This window comes from Aquarana catesbeiana, linkage group LG02, assembly GCF_042186555.1.
Source record: "Aquarana catesbeiana isolate 2022-GZ linkage group LG02, ASM4218655v1, whole genome shotgun sequence".
Lineage (NCBI taxonomy): Eukaryota > Metazoa > Chordata > Amphibia > Anura > Ranidae > Aquarana > Aquarana catesbeiana.
The window spans coordinates 396,046,770-396,067,171 of NC_133325.1; the positions used below are offsets into that span (position 1 = coordinate 396,046,770).

The 20,402-nt window shown below is 38.8% G+C and overlaps 1 protein-coding gene across 4 annotated transcripts in view; it reads left to right on the top strand.

Annotated features, from left to right (window-relative positions):
- Positions 1-20,402, top strand: part of BCAS3 (BCAS3 microtubule associated cell migration factor) — a 1,663,284-nt gene that overhangs the window by 617,471 nt on the left and 1,025,411 nt on the right. For all 4 annotated transcript variants that reach the window (XM_073615250.1, XM_073615251.1, XM_073615252.1 and 1 more), the window contains exon 15: positions 8,612-8,876. In XM_073615250.1, coding sequence (XP_073471351.1) covers positions 8,612-8,876 — 265 coding nt within the window. The remainder of the gene's footprint in view (positions 1-8,611; positions 8,877-20,402) is intronic.

Sequence of the window (20,402 nt, forward strand, 5' to 3'; positions counted from 1 at the left end):
TACAAAAATGTGAGGGGTGTACTCACTTTTGTGAGATACTGTATGCTAAAGAGTTTCTTTCAGCAAAAAAAAGTGTCAGGCCCTTAAAAAGAAATAGAGCTTGTATATGAAACATACATTTTGCTGTGGATCCTCAAATATGATTTGCTTATTAATGTGTGTAAAATGCCCTTCAGGACTCGGTTGATATGTTGGGTCAAATTTTGCATCAACCAATGAAAAACAACAAATGTCTTGTAGAGGCCCATTTCTGCAACATAGGCCACACATTGAATGAATTTATGGGATCATAAAGACAAATAGACTATGCACCTTGCAGGTGCATTTGCATTCATTTTCCCCAGAGCTTAGTGTATGTGGTGACTCTCTGCTGATTGACATCATACAGTCATATGAAAGCAAAAATGTGGTGTTTCTTTATTTTCCTTGCACTCAATTGGGTATTCCTTACATAGGAAAGCTTCACTACATTTACTAAGCTCTGGGAAAAATTAGTGAAACTGCACTTGCAGAGTGCACAGCCTATTTGCCTTTATAGATTGGGAATGCGTCTCATAAAAACGGACTGTGAGCTAAATAGGAATAATGAGAAGGTATAGCACAACTGGTTATAGTCGAGTGGGTGTAGCCATGTGTATCATTCCTTTCTGCATGCTAATACCTTTTGTTTTAAGAAGGCTATACTGTGCTTTTTCACTAGCTCAGTGGAAGGCCTTTTGGTATTGTAAGCTATCATGGGGGCATTGGACAGCTGACAATACTGAAGCTGTCCAATGCCCCCATGATAGCCTGGCTATACTCAATTCTTGCTTGATGTTATATCATTATACGCTGTGAAGACCAGCTACTTGAAACAGGCAGATTCTTGGAGACATATTCCTGCTCATATTCTTTGTTTTTAATTGCTTTATTGGAATGTTTTGCCTACAATATCTCCACAAAAAAAAAAAAAAAAAAAAAAATATATATATATATATATATATATATATATATGATTGACCTTCTTATAAACACCCCTGAAGTAGGAGACATAGATACTCTGAAACGTGTTGGGTGAATTACGAGAACTTTACAGTCAATTGTTGTGGTGATTTTGTACTTTGTACACAGTAATTGTAACCATTCCAATATACTTTGTTTTTATTGTGTGTTTTATGTTTAAAAAATATGCTTTTTCTACAAATTATGTTAGTTTCCTAAAAGTCCATTTAGGGGATACCCTCTCTTTGTATAGTCAGTTTGAATGTGGCACCCAACAGAGACACCCTCACCGATATAATTATTGCTTTTGGTTTGTTTGGGCCACCTCACTGTAACCTGTCCAGTATACTTTCTCATTGCTCCCTATGCCATACTCCATAGAATCCATTGTATTCATGCACTGCATTGATGACGGCCAGCAAGCCTAACATAGTACAATTGTCAAAAAGCTCATTGTTTTGTCTTGGAAAAAAATCCAACACACCTACAATACCAGTGTGGAAAACCTTAATTAATGTGGCCTTACCATTTAAACAGCCGTCTATGCTAGCAGGGGCATATCTTGTAAGTCTGTGGCTGCTAAACAAATTCCACTACAGCTGTTTCTAAGTTATATATGTGGTAAATATGAAAGGATATCAACTTTATAGCACCTTGCTACAGGACAAAACTTGGTTTCTGGATCCTTAACTCAGATCAGATGCCGTTTATTGAATACTTGCAATTTACCAGAATTTTTGTACCCTAAGTCAGTGGGGAATGTTACACCATAGAAAGAGACATGGACAAATTGTGGGCTGCATGAGCACCAATCTTATTATTTTCAGCTTTTTAAGCATGTTTATCCATTGTATTAATCGCAGATGATGGATCTGTTTGTTTTTTTCAAATATTGTCTTAATTGATATTCATTGCATATCAAATTCACTATAAAAAGAGTTGGCTAAGAGTCTGAAGGGAGTTATTTGCAGGTCACCACCCACTATCCTAAAATGAGAAATTTAGTCATTGCTTTTGGATTGTAATAGCAGTGAAACGAGCAGATAAAAACCTTTTAAAACCTTTTTTATATTTTGCAGTATGTTTTCGATGCGTTATGCCTATTTTAATTTTGCTTTTCTTTCTCAAGAAGGAAGGGTAATCTGTGTGCATCTGTATACAATAAAACTTTGTAAAACACAAGCTTACTGTGTTTTACATGTATTTTTTTTTTTTTTTATGTAGAACCATGCATTTATATGGCATTTTTTCTTTTTTTTTTGCTTGCTGTAAACCTCACCAAAAACAGCAAGCAGGATATTAAAAATCAGCATTCATAAACAGCATGATAATAAATGTATCACTGGAAACTTTTTTCAGAGAACTTTTCATGCACTTTAGGTTCAATTTAGATCTGGTCTACAGCCTAATCTCCTTGTTAGAAGGTCTTTGAAATGCTGGGAGCGATTAAGCAACGGGCTAGATTTGCCTGGAGATAAGTTTTAAAGTGGATGTAAACCCAATGTCATCCTTTCTAAACTACTGCCATAGGGGTTATCTATAAGGATATAAATGCCTCCTGCATGTATCTTTACCTGTGAAATGTCTCCCCTCTGTCATTAGAGCCGAAAAACTGCATATTCTGTGGGTGGATCTGTTGTCTGGAGCTCGGTGGGTGGAGTCGTGATGTCAGTAGACTCCCCGCCCACCTCTACACTCCCCTTGTCAATATGCATTTCTCCTGTGTATTTCTTACACTGCTATGATCTCTAACATCCAGTGAAAAGACAGGAAAGTAACCACATGACTTCAGCATGCCAAATCATGCTGAGGTGTGGAACAGCCAATCCTTGCAGAGCTGCTGAAGAAAGGAGTGGGTGTGGGAATTAAAAAATACTGCCTGTGTCTCTAGGCTAGTGCATGAGATATGTAAATCACCTGTCACTCACAGCAAGGGGGAGTATTTGACAAAGTTTTTCTCAGTTTGTCAAGATTTTTCTCACTGAACAATAAAAGAGGATTGCTCAGAGATGGATTAACTCTGTGTGGCAAGACTGGGCTCAAATGATAGGAAATCTTATACTCTACATTATGACATCAAAAAAAAAAAAAAAAAATCGGGTTTACATCCTAATGTGAGCCTGTTGCCCTGGCTATTGATATTCAAATATTTACACATTCCTAAGAAGTAGTAAATGAGCCTACAGCAAGAATTCACTTACCTTTGTAGCTGAAGGCACTGTGGAGCAATTTTACGTCAGCGTATACAACAGAACCACTGATGTTTTCTAAGTTCTTTTCTCTGCAGGTTAGCTCCCCCTGCACTGCCTTCTCTCACCCCTTTTTATTGGTGTGAGGACATACATTCTTTGATGTGGAAACAAACATCCCTACCCACCCTCCAGGTCTCTTTGACTTTCCAAAATTCCTCTGCTTTGAATAAAACAAGAGGTAAAAGATAAAAGGGAACACAGTTCTTCTAGCTGAAAATCATACATTCCTAGAAGTATCATTCCTTCCTGCCCTCCCACTTGATTTAACCATGCATGAGTATGGCAAGATTCATGTGGTGTAACGAAACAATATAACAGCTAGACAACTTTTTGTTACAGATTATTCGAATGTCAGTTAAACGCTACTAAAACTCTGTTTTCAAACAGCTTCTATGTGCAGCCAAAGCCTGCATTCCAACCATGTGGAAAAAGTCCTCTCTGCCCACTATTGAGAAGTGGCTGGATCACATATTATATGGGATGAAGCTCACCCTAGAAGTCCCATATAAAGAATGGCAGTGGGAGTTTGGTTATTGCATCTACAAATGCTTGATTTGGGAAATGTCAGGAGAGCCTAACTTAGGACTATGCACATACAGCAATTGTGTTTTCTGATTGCTAAGAATGTCTGTTCATCAGTCAGTTTCCAGGTCAGTAACGGTTACACAGGTTATGTACCTCTTGATCTGTAACTCATGATTAAAGCAAGTCTTTAAAGCCCGGCAGATTGGTTTTCATAGTAAGTTAAAGATATTGATGGCTTGTAGATGATAACATATTGCTGATTATTAAAAGCTGTTTTCATGTTAAGTGGATGTAAGTTAACAAGCCCACATTTTAACCACTTCAGCCCCAGAAGGATTTACCCCCTTCCTGATCAGAGCACTTTTTGCGATACGGCACTGCGTCGCTTTAACTGACAATTGCGCAGTCATACAACATTGCACCCAAATAAAATTGACGTCCTTTTTTTCCCACAATTAGATCTTTCTTTGGTGGTATTTGATCACCTCTGCGGTTTTAATTTTTTGCGCCATAAGCAAAAGAAGAGCGACAATTTTGAAAAAAAAAGCAATATTTTTTACTTTTTGCGTTCATAAATATCCCCAAAAAATATACAAAAAAAAATTCTTTCTCAGTTTAGGCTGATATGTATGCTTCTACATATTTTGGTAAAAAAAATTGCGGTAAGTGTCTATTGGTTTGCACAAAAGTTATAGTCTAAAGTTATAGTTTTGTGTAAAGTTATTAGTAATAGTGGCAATCTGCGATTTTTATCGTGACTGCGACATTATGGCGGACACATCGTATAGTATTTTGGGACATTGTCATTTATACAGCGATCAGTGCTATAAAAATGCACTGATTACTGTGTAAATTACACTGGTAGTGAAGGTAGTTAAACACTAGGGTGCGTTTAAGGGGTTAGGTGTGTCCTAGGGAGTGATTCTAACTGTGGGGGGGATTGCCTCACTAGAACATGACAGAGATCACTGCTCTCGATGACAGGGAGCTGTACATCTCTGCCATGTTGCTAGGCAGAACAGGGAAATGCCTTGTTTACAAAGGCATCTCCCCGTTCTGCCGCTCCATGACACGGTCACGGAGTACGCAGCGGACGCGCACGCCCACAATGCCGCGATTTAAAGGGGACGTACTTGTACGCCATTTGCCCAGCTGTGCCATTGTGCCAATGTATATCGTCGTGCGCTGGTCGGCATGTGGTTAATGTGCTGTATGTGATCTAATCTTGAGCAGAATGTACATAATTTAGAAAAAAGATAACAGTTGTGTAGTCCTGATCTTTGTATTGGTCATTCTGAATAATCTGTACAAAGCATTAATTGGATACTCTAATTGCTTGTCATGATATAAAATATTTGCTGAAAGCTAAAAAGGCACGTCCAAACACAAACATAAACAAGAAATGTGAGGCAGGTAACCAGCACTGGCAAATTGTTAATATTGGCCCCGTGTAGTATTCAGACCACGGCCTCCACTTTGTATTTAAAGCAGAGTTGCAGGCTTTTTTTTATTATTAAAAGTCAGCAGCTACAAAAAGTGTAGCTGCTGACTTTTAATAAACAGACACTTACCTGTTCCATGGCCCAACGATGCGGCCGCGTGGAGCCCCGCTCCTCTCCCCCTCCTCTCCTTGGCGCCTCCATTGAAACTCTGGGCAACCGGCCGTGACAGCTTGCGGCTTCACGGGCAGGCGCGCACTGCGCATGCGCGAGTCGCGCTGCACTCTCCCAGTGGAAGGCAATATTCTGGGACCTGTCACGTCTCCCAGAAGATTGCCGAGATGGAGGGGGCACCTAGGGGGAGAGGAGGAGTCGCCTAGGCAGCCCGTAGGCGGAAGCAGGAAGTGGGACAGGAAGTCCCACTCAAAACTAAGCACCCACACCCCCCCAAAAAAATGACAATGCAAATGTGGCATGTAAGGGGGCCATATACAAATAACAGTGCAGCGCTATAGATAAAATCAGCAGACTAACACATTTCTCGTGGCATAAATAATGAAAGTCCCCTTAGATGTAGATGATAAAAAGAAAAGAATAAACAGAAAGTAGTCTCCTCTACGGTGGTGAGGGTGCTCTCAAGAGGAGACTGTTAAGACTGACTGAAAATAGTCTCCTCTACGGAGACCATAGAGGAGACTACTTTCTGTTTACTCTTTTCTTTTTATCATCTACATCTAAGGGGACTTTCATTATTTATGCCATGAGCAATGTGTTAGTCTTCTGATTTTATCTATAGCGCTGCACTGTTATTTGTATAGTACTTTTAAAGGTTTTATATGTTTACCTTTAGTGTTCAGCTGCTTGTATTTCTGGTTAGGGTATTGCTTTTTGCGCTGACTGAATTTTCCATTTTTTACTGATGTAAGGGGACGAGGGGTGTTCAAAGCTGAAGTTCCACTTTTGGATGGAACTCCGCTTTAACGTGTGTGATCACCTACTGGAACAAACTATATTCCTACTTTCATTATTGATATAATGTAACCTGCCTCTATGCTTATTCTACCAAATTATACAAATGTTTTTATTGAATTCAATTGGAGAATATGTAAAACTTGTGTAAATCTTGTATGAAAATATTTATCAATTGACCCCTTTGTGTTAATTTAACTGAGGTCAAGCAGAATACTCTTTTTAAGGTTGTCTGTTGCGCTCAGTGTAGTAATTTGCTCTTGCAGATCTCTAATATAAGCTTCCAGGAGGGCAACCTGATCACATCTTTCACAGAAATGCTCATCCTGGAGCTGTTGCTCCGTTTTTGTATACACATGGCACGCTGTGCAGCTATTGTATTCCAAAAAATCTATTGAATGTACCACGTTGCTCATTGGTTAAGCAGTCTTTTCAGAATAATGTTATTTGATAACCTCTTTCAGTCTCCAAAATTTAGTTGAAAGAAAGCAGTGGCAATACAATGTGGTTTATTCCAGACTCTAAAAGTGTATATATTTTTAAAAACCTTTATACTGTATCTATTTTAGTATACAATGAAACGTAAACTGAGCACTGTTAACTGTTGTCAATTTGGAAGAATAATATCAAAAGGCATTCTATGCACACGTGTGAACAGACACGTCCGGGACACAGGAAAACACATTAATGCCCACATGGCAAATCCATTGGCAGCAACTCTCAAATATAATCTACAGAGTGAATTTCAGTACAGTAGATAGAAAACACTTTTAAACAAGTGCCAAAATGTACATGGTCTTTGTTATAGAGAATTTTTTTTTTCAGACAAAAATAAATGATTGTTCCCCTTGAGGACAATGTACAGTATAATAATTCACATAATATAAGAATGTTTTTGTGGGTGGGTAATAAGAAAATAATGTATGCAGTGAGTTTAAGGTTAAGCTCCTGAAAGTGTTTTTCAGTGTTATTTATAGTAGAAGAAAAGTGCATGAGCTGCTCTGGCATGTAAATGAAATGATAATGGCATAATACAGATGTACACCTGACTACTGAGAACACAGAAAAGTTTTCAATAAGTCAAGAACAAGACGCTTATGTGTCACTCATTAATTTAGCCTAAAGGACATGTCTGCATTGTTTTAATGCTAGTTTTTATTTCTGTATGTGTGTGTGCATTTGTCTCCCGTTCATTTCACTATTTGAAGTAAAATTAGTCAGCTTGTGTTTAAAGCGTATGTCAAGGCAAAACATAGGTAGTACATATCTGCAATATATGCACATTTCTCTGTATAAAATCCCTTTAAACACCCTGCAAATACAGAAAATTACCTCTTAACCTGCCAGAAGTGCACTCAGCTCATAAGCACAGTTGGGGATGACACACAGCATTTTGTGGACTGAGTGTTGTCAGAACTTCCCTGTTCCCTTTTGCTTAAAGTGGAATTTCACCCGAAGGGGAGAATTCCGCTCTTCCTCCTTCCCTCTTCTCTACCACGTTTGGAATATTTTATTTTTGTGGGGTGGGGGTACTTAGTTTTGGCAGGTACCCGCTCCCACTTCTGTCCACACGAGAAGTTTGACTACCCACCCACAAACTTCTGGAACACATCACAGGTCCCAGAAGGCTGCAGGACCATTCACAGGGCACATAACTGCTTGGGCATGTGCAGTGGGAAGCAAACTGTGAAGCCGCAACAAGTCAACAATGACAATTAAAAGGGACCTGAAAACCGGTGAAGAACTAGCCCAGGTGAGGACAGCACTGGATCCCTGGACAGGTGATTGTTTATTAAAAGTCAGTGGCTACAGTTTTTGTCGCTGCTGCCTTTTAATTTTTTGGAACCTGGCTGAAGCTCCTCTTTAACTACTCCTTCCCACTCTCAGATCTCAACAACATAAAGGATACATTTTCCATCGTAGTCCAAGGGATGTGAAATAACATGTGAGGAGAACACATGACAGTTCTGAATTTCTGACAAGATCATCAAGTGCTTTTTGCACATATTAAACAAATATAACAAAATACCTCCAATAGTATATTAAACAGAGCAACATAGAGCAAATAAGAGAAGTCCATTGTTGGGGAATTGGATTACAGTTAAATAGTAACTCTGCATGTGCCTATGTACTCATGCACCATAAGAATTTCTTTAAACAATATAAACGTAGGTGGTGATGTTCTTAAAATGCCATCTGAAATAATAATAAAAAAAAAGAAAATAATGAGAATGCAGCTAAACCCTTTGTTTATTGGTTTGTGTCAGTCCCTTGATACATAACCCTCGAGGTACATTTACTTTATGTTTCTTCAGGCTTAAAGCAGTCTACTTTAAAAACTGAAATTATGAAAAAAATGCAATACAATATTCTAAGTTTAGAATGCCAATCTTTTTAATAATATGTATAATTCTAATTGTCTCTCATCCTTTTACATTTCCCTAGGTGCAAGACATTTGTTTCAGCCATGACTGCCGATGGGTAGTGGTGAGCACCCTCCGTGGCACCTCCCACGTATTCCCAATAAACCCCTATGGTGGTCAGCCATGTGTCCGGACACATATGTCTCCCCGCGTGGTAAACCGCATGAGTCGATTTCAGAAGAGTGCAGGTCTGGAAGAGATTGAGCAGGAACTGACTTCAAAGCAAGGAGGCCGCTGCAGTCCTGTGCCAGGCTTGTCCAGCAGTCCTTCTGGCTCTCCTTTACATGGTGAGTAGTATAACTGCGGCTGGAGATTCCACATGGGTGGGCATTTACAGTATTCGTGGTGACTGCTTACTGTAACTTGTTATTTAAATGAAACCATGTTGAAATGCAGCTGGGAATGCTCTTTTTCACACCAGTCAGCAGAAAAAAAAATATTTTTACTTTTACTCATCTATGCAAAATCTGTTTAATAAACTATGTATTCAGTAGTTTAAGAATTACACATTTTGCAGTGCAAGAATTTTTAGAATATATCTTTCTCAAAATACTTGACTGAGGTGGATATGCTGGAAAAGTTAGGTGCTGTTTTTATTCACATCTTCAGTCTTTGCTGCAGATATAATGATTAAATTAAATTATGACTTAAATAATGACTTCTTCCCTTTGGAGAGTAAAACAAAAGCAATCTTGGCTGCTTAGATGGGTTACAGGTTTAAAGGAGAACTCCAGGAAGCAGTAACTATATAAAAACTGCTTCACAAAACCCACTGTGATTTTTAAAGTGATTACTGTTTTTGGAGTCCACGTTACTCTAATGCTCCGTACACACGATAGGATTTTCCGACGGAAAATGTTCGATGGGAGCTTGTTGTCGGAAATTCCGACCATGTGTAGGCTCCATCGGACATTTTCCATTGGAATTTCTGACACACAAAATTTGAGATCTGGATCTCAAGTTTTCCGTCAACAAAATCCGTTGTCGTAAATTCCGGTCATGTGTACAAAATTCCGATGCACAAAGTTCCACGCATGCTCGGAATCAAGCAGAAGAGCTGCACTGGCTATTGAACTTTATTTTTCTCGGCTCGTCTTATGTGTTGTACATCACCACGTTCTTGACGTTCGGAATTTCTGACAAGATTTGTGTGACCGTTTGTATGCAAGACAAGTTTGAGCCAACATCTGTCGGAAAAAAAACATGGATTTTGTTGTCGGAAAATCCTATCGTGTGTACAGGGCATAACAATCTTTATTTAAAATCCGTATTGAACTTGATTGTGTTCAGATAAGGATCCAAACCCATGTTGTCCAAGCCTGCCAGGTAGCTGTCAGAGGTACTGGCCACTTATCTGCAGCTCAGGCATTCTCTTGCCCCAAAGCTGCACATATATAAGGGGTAATTTTTTTTTGCCTGTACAGGTGTCAACTTCCTGGCTTGTACATGTTGGTTTGGACCAGTAGTAGTGGATCAATTTGGTCAATAATACTAAGATATATTTTACCATATTTAAAGAATTGTCATGTTTTCCGTTTAATATAGAGTTTTTTCCAAAAGGCATTTTACACTTTCAAATGTTTTTGTTGTTTTAACTAGGTATTAGTGTAGTTATTTTCTGTATCATTTGTTTGTCTTACCTTATAATGATGGACTTACGTTTTGCGGCTGCAGTTTGAAATGTCATGGCTGATTCCCCTATGGGCATGTATTTCTGCAGCTAGCCTGTAACTATTCACTAAAGGGACAAGTAACTTCTTGTTGCAGGTTACACAATGTTCAACGCAGGACTCACCATTTCCTCTATGTTGCATCATAAATGTCAGAGTGTAAATGATATGAAGCATTGCATGGCGAGCTCTCTGTTAATTGATCTGCCTGTTTGAGTCTGTGTCAGATCTAATTACTGCAGAGCACTAGAATGAGTGACGCAGGAATTGTGGGATATGTAGTCTCTTCAGACAACGTGTCAGTTCTCAAGCTGAGGTCCAGCGCAGTGTCATGCCACATGCCTCTGCTGACACAAGAATGTGAATATTTACTCTATCGTAGGCTGTGCATAGAGGCAAACACATGACACCTGAAACTACATGATCCATGCACATTTTATGCAGGTGGAAAACATAAGGTACAGGAAAGAAAGTTCCTAATCAGACATAAGGTACAGGAAAGAAAGTTCCTAAACAGACAGCAGTAGACACAAAGTGACACTTGGCCGGTTCTCGCTAACTGTCTGACTTTCAGTCTGTGTATACCAGCCCTAAGCTGGCACAACAACCTCAACAGAGATGGTCTGCCCCCCCCCCCAGCACACAGCAGTTGACCCATAGCCTCAGCTCTGTATGTTTTTCTATTTCAATGTGTAGAAGGGGGTCTGTCTCTTCCCCCACTTAGTTATTAGATATCAGAGCGTTCTGTGTTCTAGCTCTGTAGTGTCTGTGATGTCAGATCCCCATCCCCTGTCTGTTAGAGCTGAAAAAAATCATTTGATCTGTGTTGTTTTAGAAGGCTCTGTAGAAGATATTGCTGCAAATAAACAGGTACAACTTATGTAGGAGGATATGTTTCATCTCTGTGTATCACTTGAGGCTGGTCACTTCAGTGGGTATACTGTATGTGAGGGTTTACAACCACTTTAAGGCTGAGTTTCTGCAGAAGCTCCACACTTTATTAATTGTCTGGACAATTTTTATACATATATATGATTTTCATATTTAATTATTTGGTTGACTAAGGTAATTGGTGTAATGTAGAGGAGGAGTCGATTGCATCTACCTCAAAACAATCACCTTATGGGCCATAACTAGCGTTTCCCTCAAAAATACCTTTAGATAGTGGGGCCATTATTCCTCATCTAGATAACCAAACAGGCAAATCTCTGGTGCAAGATAGAGACATGGTTTTCAGGGTTGATAACATTCCTGTCATCTGAGAACAAAATTCAAGAGTACAGGGCATTACCATACAAAGTATACAAAGTCTTATTTAGGTTGATGACAGCACAGACAGATTGGATGGGATAGCTGACTCATTTTGTTCAGATAGGTCAATGTTAGATATGTTTGGTGAATAATGGATGAGTTTATTATTGCCAGCCGGAGATACCAACAAGTGGGAGCACCAAATATCACCCCAGTCTTCAGTTGTCAAAGATTGCATTAGTGTTTGCAACCTACCAGAGGAAATTTGCCAAGTGTAGTGTAAAGCAATGGAGAGTAGAGAGTGAATATCAGCCCTTTAGACAACTTAGATATAATAATCCCAATCAGGGGGTATTGGGACATTTGAGTGCCTAAGGCCTAAAATTTTGTAGTTGAAGTATGTCTCAGTGGTAAACAATGATCAAAATAAATCCCAAGAAGAGTGAACTTCCCCTGGAGTTTTGAACTAAGTTGCACTGCTTTCACTTAGGCTTTACAAGACTGGAACAAATGGGGTACATTGGTGTCCAGGGCCTGTTTAGGATCTTTAGTATGATTATCCACAAATATAGGGGAGAAAATAATTTTTTGATCCCCTGCAGATTTTCGTCTATAATTTTTATCATTGGTGTATTTTAAATGATAGAGACTATCAACCAAAAATCCAGAAAAAACACGATACAAATGTTATAAATTGAGTTCAGGGACTAAAATAAGTATTATATCGCAAAACATGACTTAGTTACTTGGTGGAGAATCCTTTGTAGGCAAGCACAGAGGTAAGCTGTTTCTTGTAGTTGGTCACCAGGTTTGCACACATCTCAGGAGGGATTTTGGTCCACTCTTCTTTACAGATCTTCTCTAAAACCTTAAAGTTTCTTGGCTGTCACTTGGCAACTCGAAGTTTCAGCTCCCTCCATAAATTTTCTATAGGATTAAGGTCTGGATTAAAAAACGCAAATCACACCAAAAACGGACTACATGTTTTTCTGCAGCTTCTCCATTGAAGTCTATTGAACCAAAAAAGCCAAAAAAAGTCCTTGATCCTTCCGCAGAAGCTGAAAAAAGCAAAGATGTAAATGTGTCCCATAGGAAACCATGTTAAAAGAACTGTAGTGCGTTTCTGCAAAAAACACAAAAAAACGCATAGGTTTGAACCGAGCCTAATGCCCCGTACTCACGATCAGATTTTCCGACGGAAAATGTGTGATAGGACCTTGTTGTCGGAAATTCCGACCGTGTGTAGGCTCCGTCACACATTTTCCATCGGAATTTCCGACACATAAAGTTTGAGAGCTTGCTATAAAATTTTCCGACAACAAAATCCGTTGTCGGAAATTCCGATCGTGTGTACACAAATCCAACGCACAAAGTGCCACGCATGCTCAGAATAAATTAAGAGAGGAAAGCTATTGGCTACTGCCCCGTTTATAGTCCCGACGTTTGTGTTTTACGTCACCACGTTTAGAGCGATCGGATTTTCTGACAACTTTGTGTGACCGTGTGTATGCAAGACAAGTTTGAGCCAACATTCGTCGGAAAAAATCCATGGATTTTGTTGTCGGAATGTCCGATCAATGTCCGACCGTGTGTACAGGGCATTAGACATTTAGTAACAGCAACATGCTTTTTTTTTATTATAATGGGGTTAAAAAAACTAAAATTGGCCATTTATAGTACAAAAAAGAGCAGATAATCGCTACTATAAGGGGTTAATTTATACTGTGAAACAGTACAAGTAATAATATATATTAATTATATACTTATATTACTTATATCATATATATATAATAATAAATATACCCAGGAGTAAGAGATATGGGCATTTTAACTAGGAGTCAGACATGAAGCTATATAAAGGGTGGAAGAGAGATATAAATCTTTTATATTAAAGTAGTACTAAAAGCTGAGACTTTTTTTTCATGGATATGATCATTTTACATATAATGCACTATACTAGTAAAATGTTACTTTAAATGTAATTGGTAATGCCTTATATACTTCCAGTCTATCAGCCTCCACCTTCTCTGGGTTCAGATGCTGATCTTGCCTGCACAGTCTTTAAAGTGATTTTTTTTTTCCGACCAGCCGCCGTCATTATACTGCGGCAGGTTGGCATTACTGTGGGTATCACCATAGGTGTACGCCGGCCACTTTAACAGCGATAGGGGGTGCGCGCGCTGATGCCGGAGCCGATTCGCATGGCCATCCGCAATCGCTCCACAGAGAGCCAGAACGGGGATTTGTGTATGTGAACAGACAGATCCCCATTCTGACAGGGGAGCAAAGAGACATCTGCTGTTCCTAGTGATTAGGAACAGCGATCTCTCTCCTCCTCCAGTCAGTACACTGCCCCCACAGTTAGAAACACCTCCCTAGGGAACAGTTAACCCCTTGATCACCCCCTAGTGTTAACTCCTTCCTTGCCAGTGACATTTATACAGTAATCAGTGGCTATTTTTAGCTCTGATTGCTGTATAAATGTCACTTGTCCCAAAAAAGTGTCTGATCTGTCCCCCGCAATGTCACAGTCTGGCTAAAAATCGCAGATCGCCAACATTACTAGTAAAAAAAATTAATAAATAATAAAAATGCCATAAACCTATCCCCTATTTTGTAGACACTATAACTTTTGCGCAAACCAATCAATATACACTTATTGCTATTTTTTTACCAAAAATATGTTAGAGCTGCACAATAATTTGTTAAATAAATTGTGATCTCGATTCACCTCCCCTGACGATCTCTCCTGCGGATTTTGCAGATTCTTTCATATAAACAAGTGGAGAGACTTTATCTGCTCACTCAGCTGTCAAAAGAAAACATTCGGGCAGTCTGCCAAGTCTTTAACTTGAAACATTGTAACTAAGCTTCCTTCTTAGAAAGAACTTCTGTATAAATAAATAATCTGGGCATTCTGCCAAGTTTTCAACAATGTGTAAATGCAGGAAGTTTAACCACTTAAAGTCTAAATCTTTTTCTGACACTTCTTTCTTCAGTTAAAATCAATATTTTTTGCTAGAAAATTACTTGGAACTCCCAAACATTATATATATTTTAGCAGAGACCTTAGGGAATAAAATGGCAATTGCTGCAATATTTTATGTCACACTGTATTTGTCCAGCGGTCTTTCAAATGCAATTTTTGGGGAAAAAATACACTTCCATGAATAAAAAAAAAAAACGAAACAGTAAAGTTATCCCAATTTTTGTTGTTTTAATGTGAAAGATGATGTTACGCCGCGAGAATCGAGAGAGAATCGTGATCTATCTTCTAAGCAAAAAAATTGTGATTCTCATTTTAGCCAGAATTGTGCAGCTCTAAAATATGTAGAGAATACATATTGGCCTAAACTGATGAAGACATTTTTTTTGGGGGGGGGGGTGTTTATTTTAGCAAAAAGTAAAAAAATATTGTTTTCTTTTTCAAAATTGTTGTTTTTTTTTTTTTTGTTTATAGCGCAAAAAATAAAAACTGCAGAGGTGATCAAATACCACCAAAAGAAAGCTCTATTTGTGGGAAAAAATGGAAATGCATTTTGTTAGGGTACAACGTTGCACGACCACACAATTGTTGTTAAAGTGACGCAGTGCCATATCACAAAAAATGGCTTGGTCATTAAGGGGGCAAATGCTTTCCGGCCCTTAAGTGGTTAAACAACAAACATGTTATACTTGCCTGCTTTATGTAATGGTTTTGCACAGAGCAGCCCCGATTCTCCTCTTCTGGGGTCCTCCACCAACGCTTCTGGCTCTTCCTGCCTTCAGAGTGCCCCAATAGCAAGCTGCAAAGTATAGTATAGAATGCCCCTATAGCAAAGTAAAAACAAAAAAAAAAACCTTCTGCCTTTAGAACCACTCACTTCCTGCCCAGGACTACATGTCCCATAAGGCATTGCTCCTCACACATTCACAAGTTCTTAGGCACTTACTGACATGTATGGAGAGTGCACTGAACTGTATATGTGCTGCACTGTGTCTTCTGACATGTATGGACGGTGTACTGAGCTGTATGTGTGCTGCACTGTATTTCCCGATATGTAAACAAATAATGCATTCTGTATGCAGGCCAACTAATCGGCTGACCAACTAATCAATTATGAAAATAGTTAACAACTATTTTCATAATCGATTCATTGACAATCAATTGATTAGTTGTTTCGGCCCTATTTATAACATTTGTATCATGTGTTTTTTCTGGCTTTTTGGTTGATATTCTGTCTTTCTCATTTAAAATACACCTATGATAACAATTATAGACCCTTAATTTCTTTGTACTGTAAGTGGGCAAACTTACAAAATCTGCAGGGGATTATCTTTGCCACAATATTTAAAGGAGGACACCGTGGATAAAGGGCAGTTAGAAATAGTAAGTAAGGAAGCATCCATATTTAAAGGCAAGACTTTTGCCAATTAATCTGCACCTGTAAGGTCCAGAGGTCTCTGTAGTGTGTATTGCAGTGAATAGTGAATTTTCAGCATTACCCGCATGCAACTTGAGATCATATGCGTATGGGTCCATGTGGTCTGTTTTATTCCCTAGCCTAAACCAGCCTAGCTATCTAGGTGTCACAGTGGCTAAGCATTCAATGGCAATAGAAAAAAGGAGGGGGGTAAGGGCAAACCTTGATGGGTGCCTCAGTGCAGCGTGAAAGAAGGTAAGAGGAGGCTTTGAGAATATATACTGGATTTGGGGATATGATCAATAAGTTGAGACATTCTTTCTGTTCTACAGATATTAACCACTTAGGTAATTTTTGCTTAGTTTTGTTATCATTATTTTTTTTTCTCATGCACAGTAACATTTTTATGTAGTACCTTTATACTCAGACTGCACTTTATACCTGTTCATTTCTACTTCAGTGTCACCCACAAGCACACTGACTTTCCATGACTTTTACACAACTTCCCGTGCTCAAATTTCCATCCTGATTTTTATGCCACTGACCACCTTGTACTCTTCCTGCAATGTTTGTGTTTTGTTCATAACAATCATCAATAATAGCTGATCAGTAAAACAGGTAATCATTTAAAACACAAAATATCAAACATGTTTCATCCAAATGGACTTCTTCAGGGCGACCTATGTTGTTTTTTTTCATTGCATTTTAAGTATATAACTGTTTTGCACAAGTAGCTATTATTTATAGAGATAAGACTGCAAAAAAAAAAAAAAATAAAACTAGGTTTACAGTATTACAGAATTACAGAGCGGCACAGCCTGCGTGGAAACCTGTGGAGCGAAACATCAACTCTGTGGAAAGGGCGATAGTATAGATAGCAATGTTAAAACAGGATAGAAGATGAAGTGAGGATGTTGTGTAAAGGGCTGTAATACCTGTGGCCATGTCGGGCCATGGAAAGCCAATGAGTTGTTTGACACAAGACTGGCGGTGAAGAAACGATAATCGGATATAAACTGAATTCTGAATATACATCAATCAGCCATAACATTATGACCACTGACCGATAAAGGAAATATCTCGTTACAATGGCATCTGAAAATTGGTAGGATATATTAGGCTGCAAATGAACATGTTGTGATGTGAAACTGATGTGGTGAAAGCAGAAAAAAAATGGGAATCGCAGTTTGTTGTGCATGGGGCTGTGAAGCCCATGGTGACCCATGTCCACAGCCAAAAGCTTCTACAATGGTCACATGAACATCAGAACTGGAGTACGGAGCAATGAAAGAATATGGTCTAGTCTGATGAATCATGTTTTCTTTTACATCATGTGGATAGCTGGGTGCGTATGTGTCGCTTACCTGGGGAAGAGATGGCACCAGGATGCAGTATAAGAAGGTAAGTTGGCAGAAACGGTGTGATCCTTTGGGCAATGTTCTGCTGGGAAACCTTGGGTCCTGCCCTTCATGTGGACATTACTTTGGTGTCCATGCCTCAATGTGTCAGGACTGTTTTAGCAAAAGGGGGGCCATACTCCATATTAGGTGGGTGGTCAAAATGTTATGGCTGATCGGTGTAAGGTTTCTGTATGGAACTAAGACCGTTTTTACAGTTTTTAGATTGCAGTTGATATTATTATATGAGAAAGAACAACACTAAGCATTTTTGTATGCAAAATAACCACATACTGTAACCTAATTTTACCTTTAGAATAAAAAACATCCTAATATATTGTCCCTGCATTTATAACTAACCTAACTACTGAATACACGTGTTGCATTTTGTTTCTTTGGCCTTTCCTCCTTCTGAGCATGCAGAAGCAGTATAAACTTGACTTCGGAAAAAACCTTAGGCTCCATAATGTAATAAAAGCTTTAATTGCTCTTGTGTGTGAGATCTCAAAGATGATGTAGCAGGGGTGGGGTTGTGCAGTACATAATTTTTTGGCTTTTTGGTACTGCATATAGGCATACATTGTAGCCTGTGTCCAATTGCAAATGGTGTAGGTTAAAATAGTAATTTCTTGTATTTTATACAGACTACATTTTTATTTTTACCCTGTGCAGTAATTGGGAGTAATTTTGAATTAGGAGCCTATAATTTCGCTAGATTAAGTCACCTACATATCTTAACACTATTATTGACCTTAACTAACTTTTTAATAGTAATGCCGTGAAAGGTCAAATCTTTTCTATGGATCTGTTAGGCTCTAGGGACAAGAGCGCATTACTTGCATCTAGACAGAATGCAGAATACATGTGCATGTATTTAGTATTCTATTTTGCTTTTGTCAGTAGTTCATATAACAAATATGAAATTTAATGCGGGATGCAGTATGCCTGAAACAGACATTGTCTGTAAACAATTAGTGCAACAGATGTGGTCATTGTACTGTGTCTGACATCACAGAGAGGCCAGGACGGAAGTACCGGAGTGCACCTTTTATCCCGTTCACTCTGGTCTTTGTCAGGGGATGTTACAGGAGATTATTCCTGCTACAGAATTCCTAAATGTTTTTGAAGTCTTAAGTAGATTTTGCATTAAATATGTACCAAATGACCTGTGACTATTTCACTTTGAATAATCTGGAAAAAAAGACAGTTTGTTTTTCTGTACAATAAATCTTTAAAAGAAAATGTAATTTAAGAACAAGCATTAATTGTGAGCACTATGGACTGAAACTCAACAAGATATAACAATTGCTGGTTTAGGTAATACATACCCATGTTGCCCCCTTAAAAGCTGAAGAATACTGGCAATTATAATAGATGAGGATATTTTCTGATTGACAGGGCTATACAATTTTTATGTGGAGCTGTTTTAAAATTGCACATTCTAATGAGAACAATATTATGATAATTTGCTATCAGTATGGCATGGTCTTTGTGTTAGTTAGCCTATATTAGGTTTGAAGCTGAACTCTCAGTTATTCTAGTAGCGAGTTTATCAGGTCATATTTAGGTTTTTCGTTTTTCATACTGAACTTCCCAGTCTCCAGAAAAGTGATATTATTGTTTGCTCATCTATACTAAACTGGTCACCTCACCATCACCATGGTGTCCTACATCAGGCAACGCTGATGTTACATTTGCAGACACTGGTGAGTTTTTTTTCCAGTTATACTCATTCCCATAATTTACCTGTTTGCAAAATTTTATAACAAAATATAAAACTGTTTTAGATTTTTTTTTTTTTCAAAATTTTCGGTCTTTTTTAATTTTTTTAACAAAAAATTAAAAACCCAGAGGTGATAAAATACCACTTAAAGAAAGCTTAGTTTGTGGGAATAAAATGATGAAAATTTCATTTGGGTACAGTGTTGTATGACCGCGCAATTGTTGTTCAAAGAGTGACAGCGCTGAAATATGAAAATTGGTCTGGGCAGGAGGGGGGTTTAAGTGCCCAGTAAGCAAGTGATTAAACACTCATTTTTGCTAAATTTATGGAGAGTACTAAGAGGATATAACAATGCCAGTGGTGCAGTAGAAAACATATAGCACAGTGATGAAGGTATTTGGTCCAGGCATTAAGCAAAGGAAGGATTGGGGGCAGAAACACATAAATTCCTCTGTTTATTTTTCTCATTAGCAATCACTAGGTAGGTACTACTACCTATCTGCCCAGGTATAGGTGACCGTGTCAGTGTCCCTTGTGTCTTCACCATCCCTAGATTAAAAGCCCTTTGGCAGCTAGGTAAGTGCCATGAACGTTTCACCCAAATAGTGTAGCTTTCCTCCTACCCTGGGTACCCCATGCTATATAATCTAGTCAGCTACTGTATAAACATTAACACCTACCTCCTATACATTTTGTATATGCATAATTGCAAGCCCTCAGGTGTTTCTAGTATATACAAAATATATATATATATATATATATTAGATTGTGATCACCCAAAGGTTTTCAGGAAAGTCTTACTACCTACCTCCTAAGTGTTGTTGACCATCTCAGTCTCCCTTGCATCTGCACCATCCCTAATACCCAGATTAGAAGCTCTGTGGCAGCTAGGAAGTTATCTTGCAATTTCCACTCAACTGGTGCGCTTTTCCTTTCAGCTTGGGTACTTACAGCCTTTCATGTGTCTCCACTGCACCTCTCCCAACATGGGGTCACCCATGTGGAGAGCTTCTCCCCTTCACTCAACTGGCCCCCGCCCATCAACTAACTTTCTCCTCCAGACAGTTTCAGCCTCCCGACATGGCATCTGCCTCTCTGTAGCTGAGAACTCAGATGAGAGGTCTGCTGTGCTTATAGGACAATCAAAACTAGAAGCGACCCCCACAGTTGCGGAATGCCGGCTGCCCGCAGAAGTGCAGCTGCTTTATGGGAGCTCCAGACCAATTTGCCTCATGGCCCAGTCCACCCAATGACACTGGCACTACACTAAAAGCATATCGCAAGCAGACGGGGACTATTTTCGTGCTGCCCCCCTGCAAAGATACAGTGTTGACTGCAACTTCTAGTTTAGCATATAAATATCAAAAGT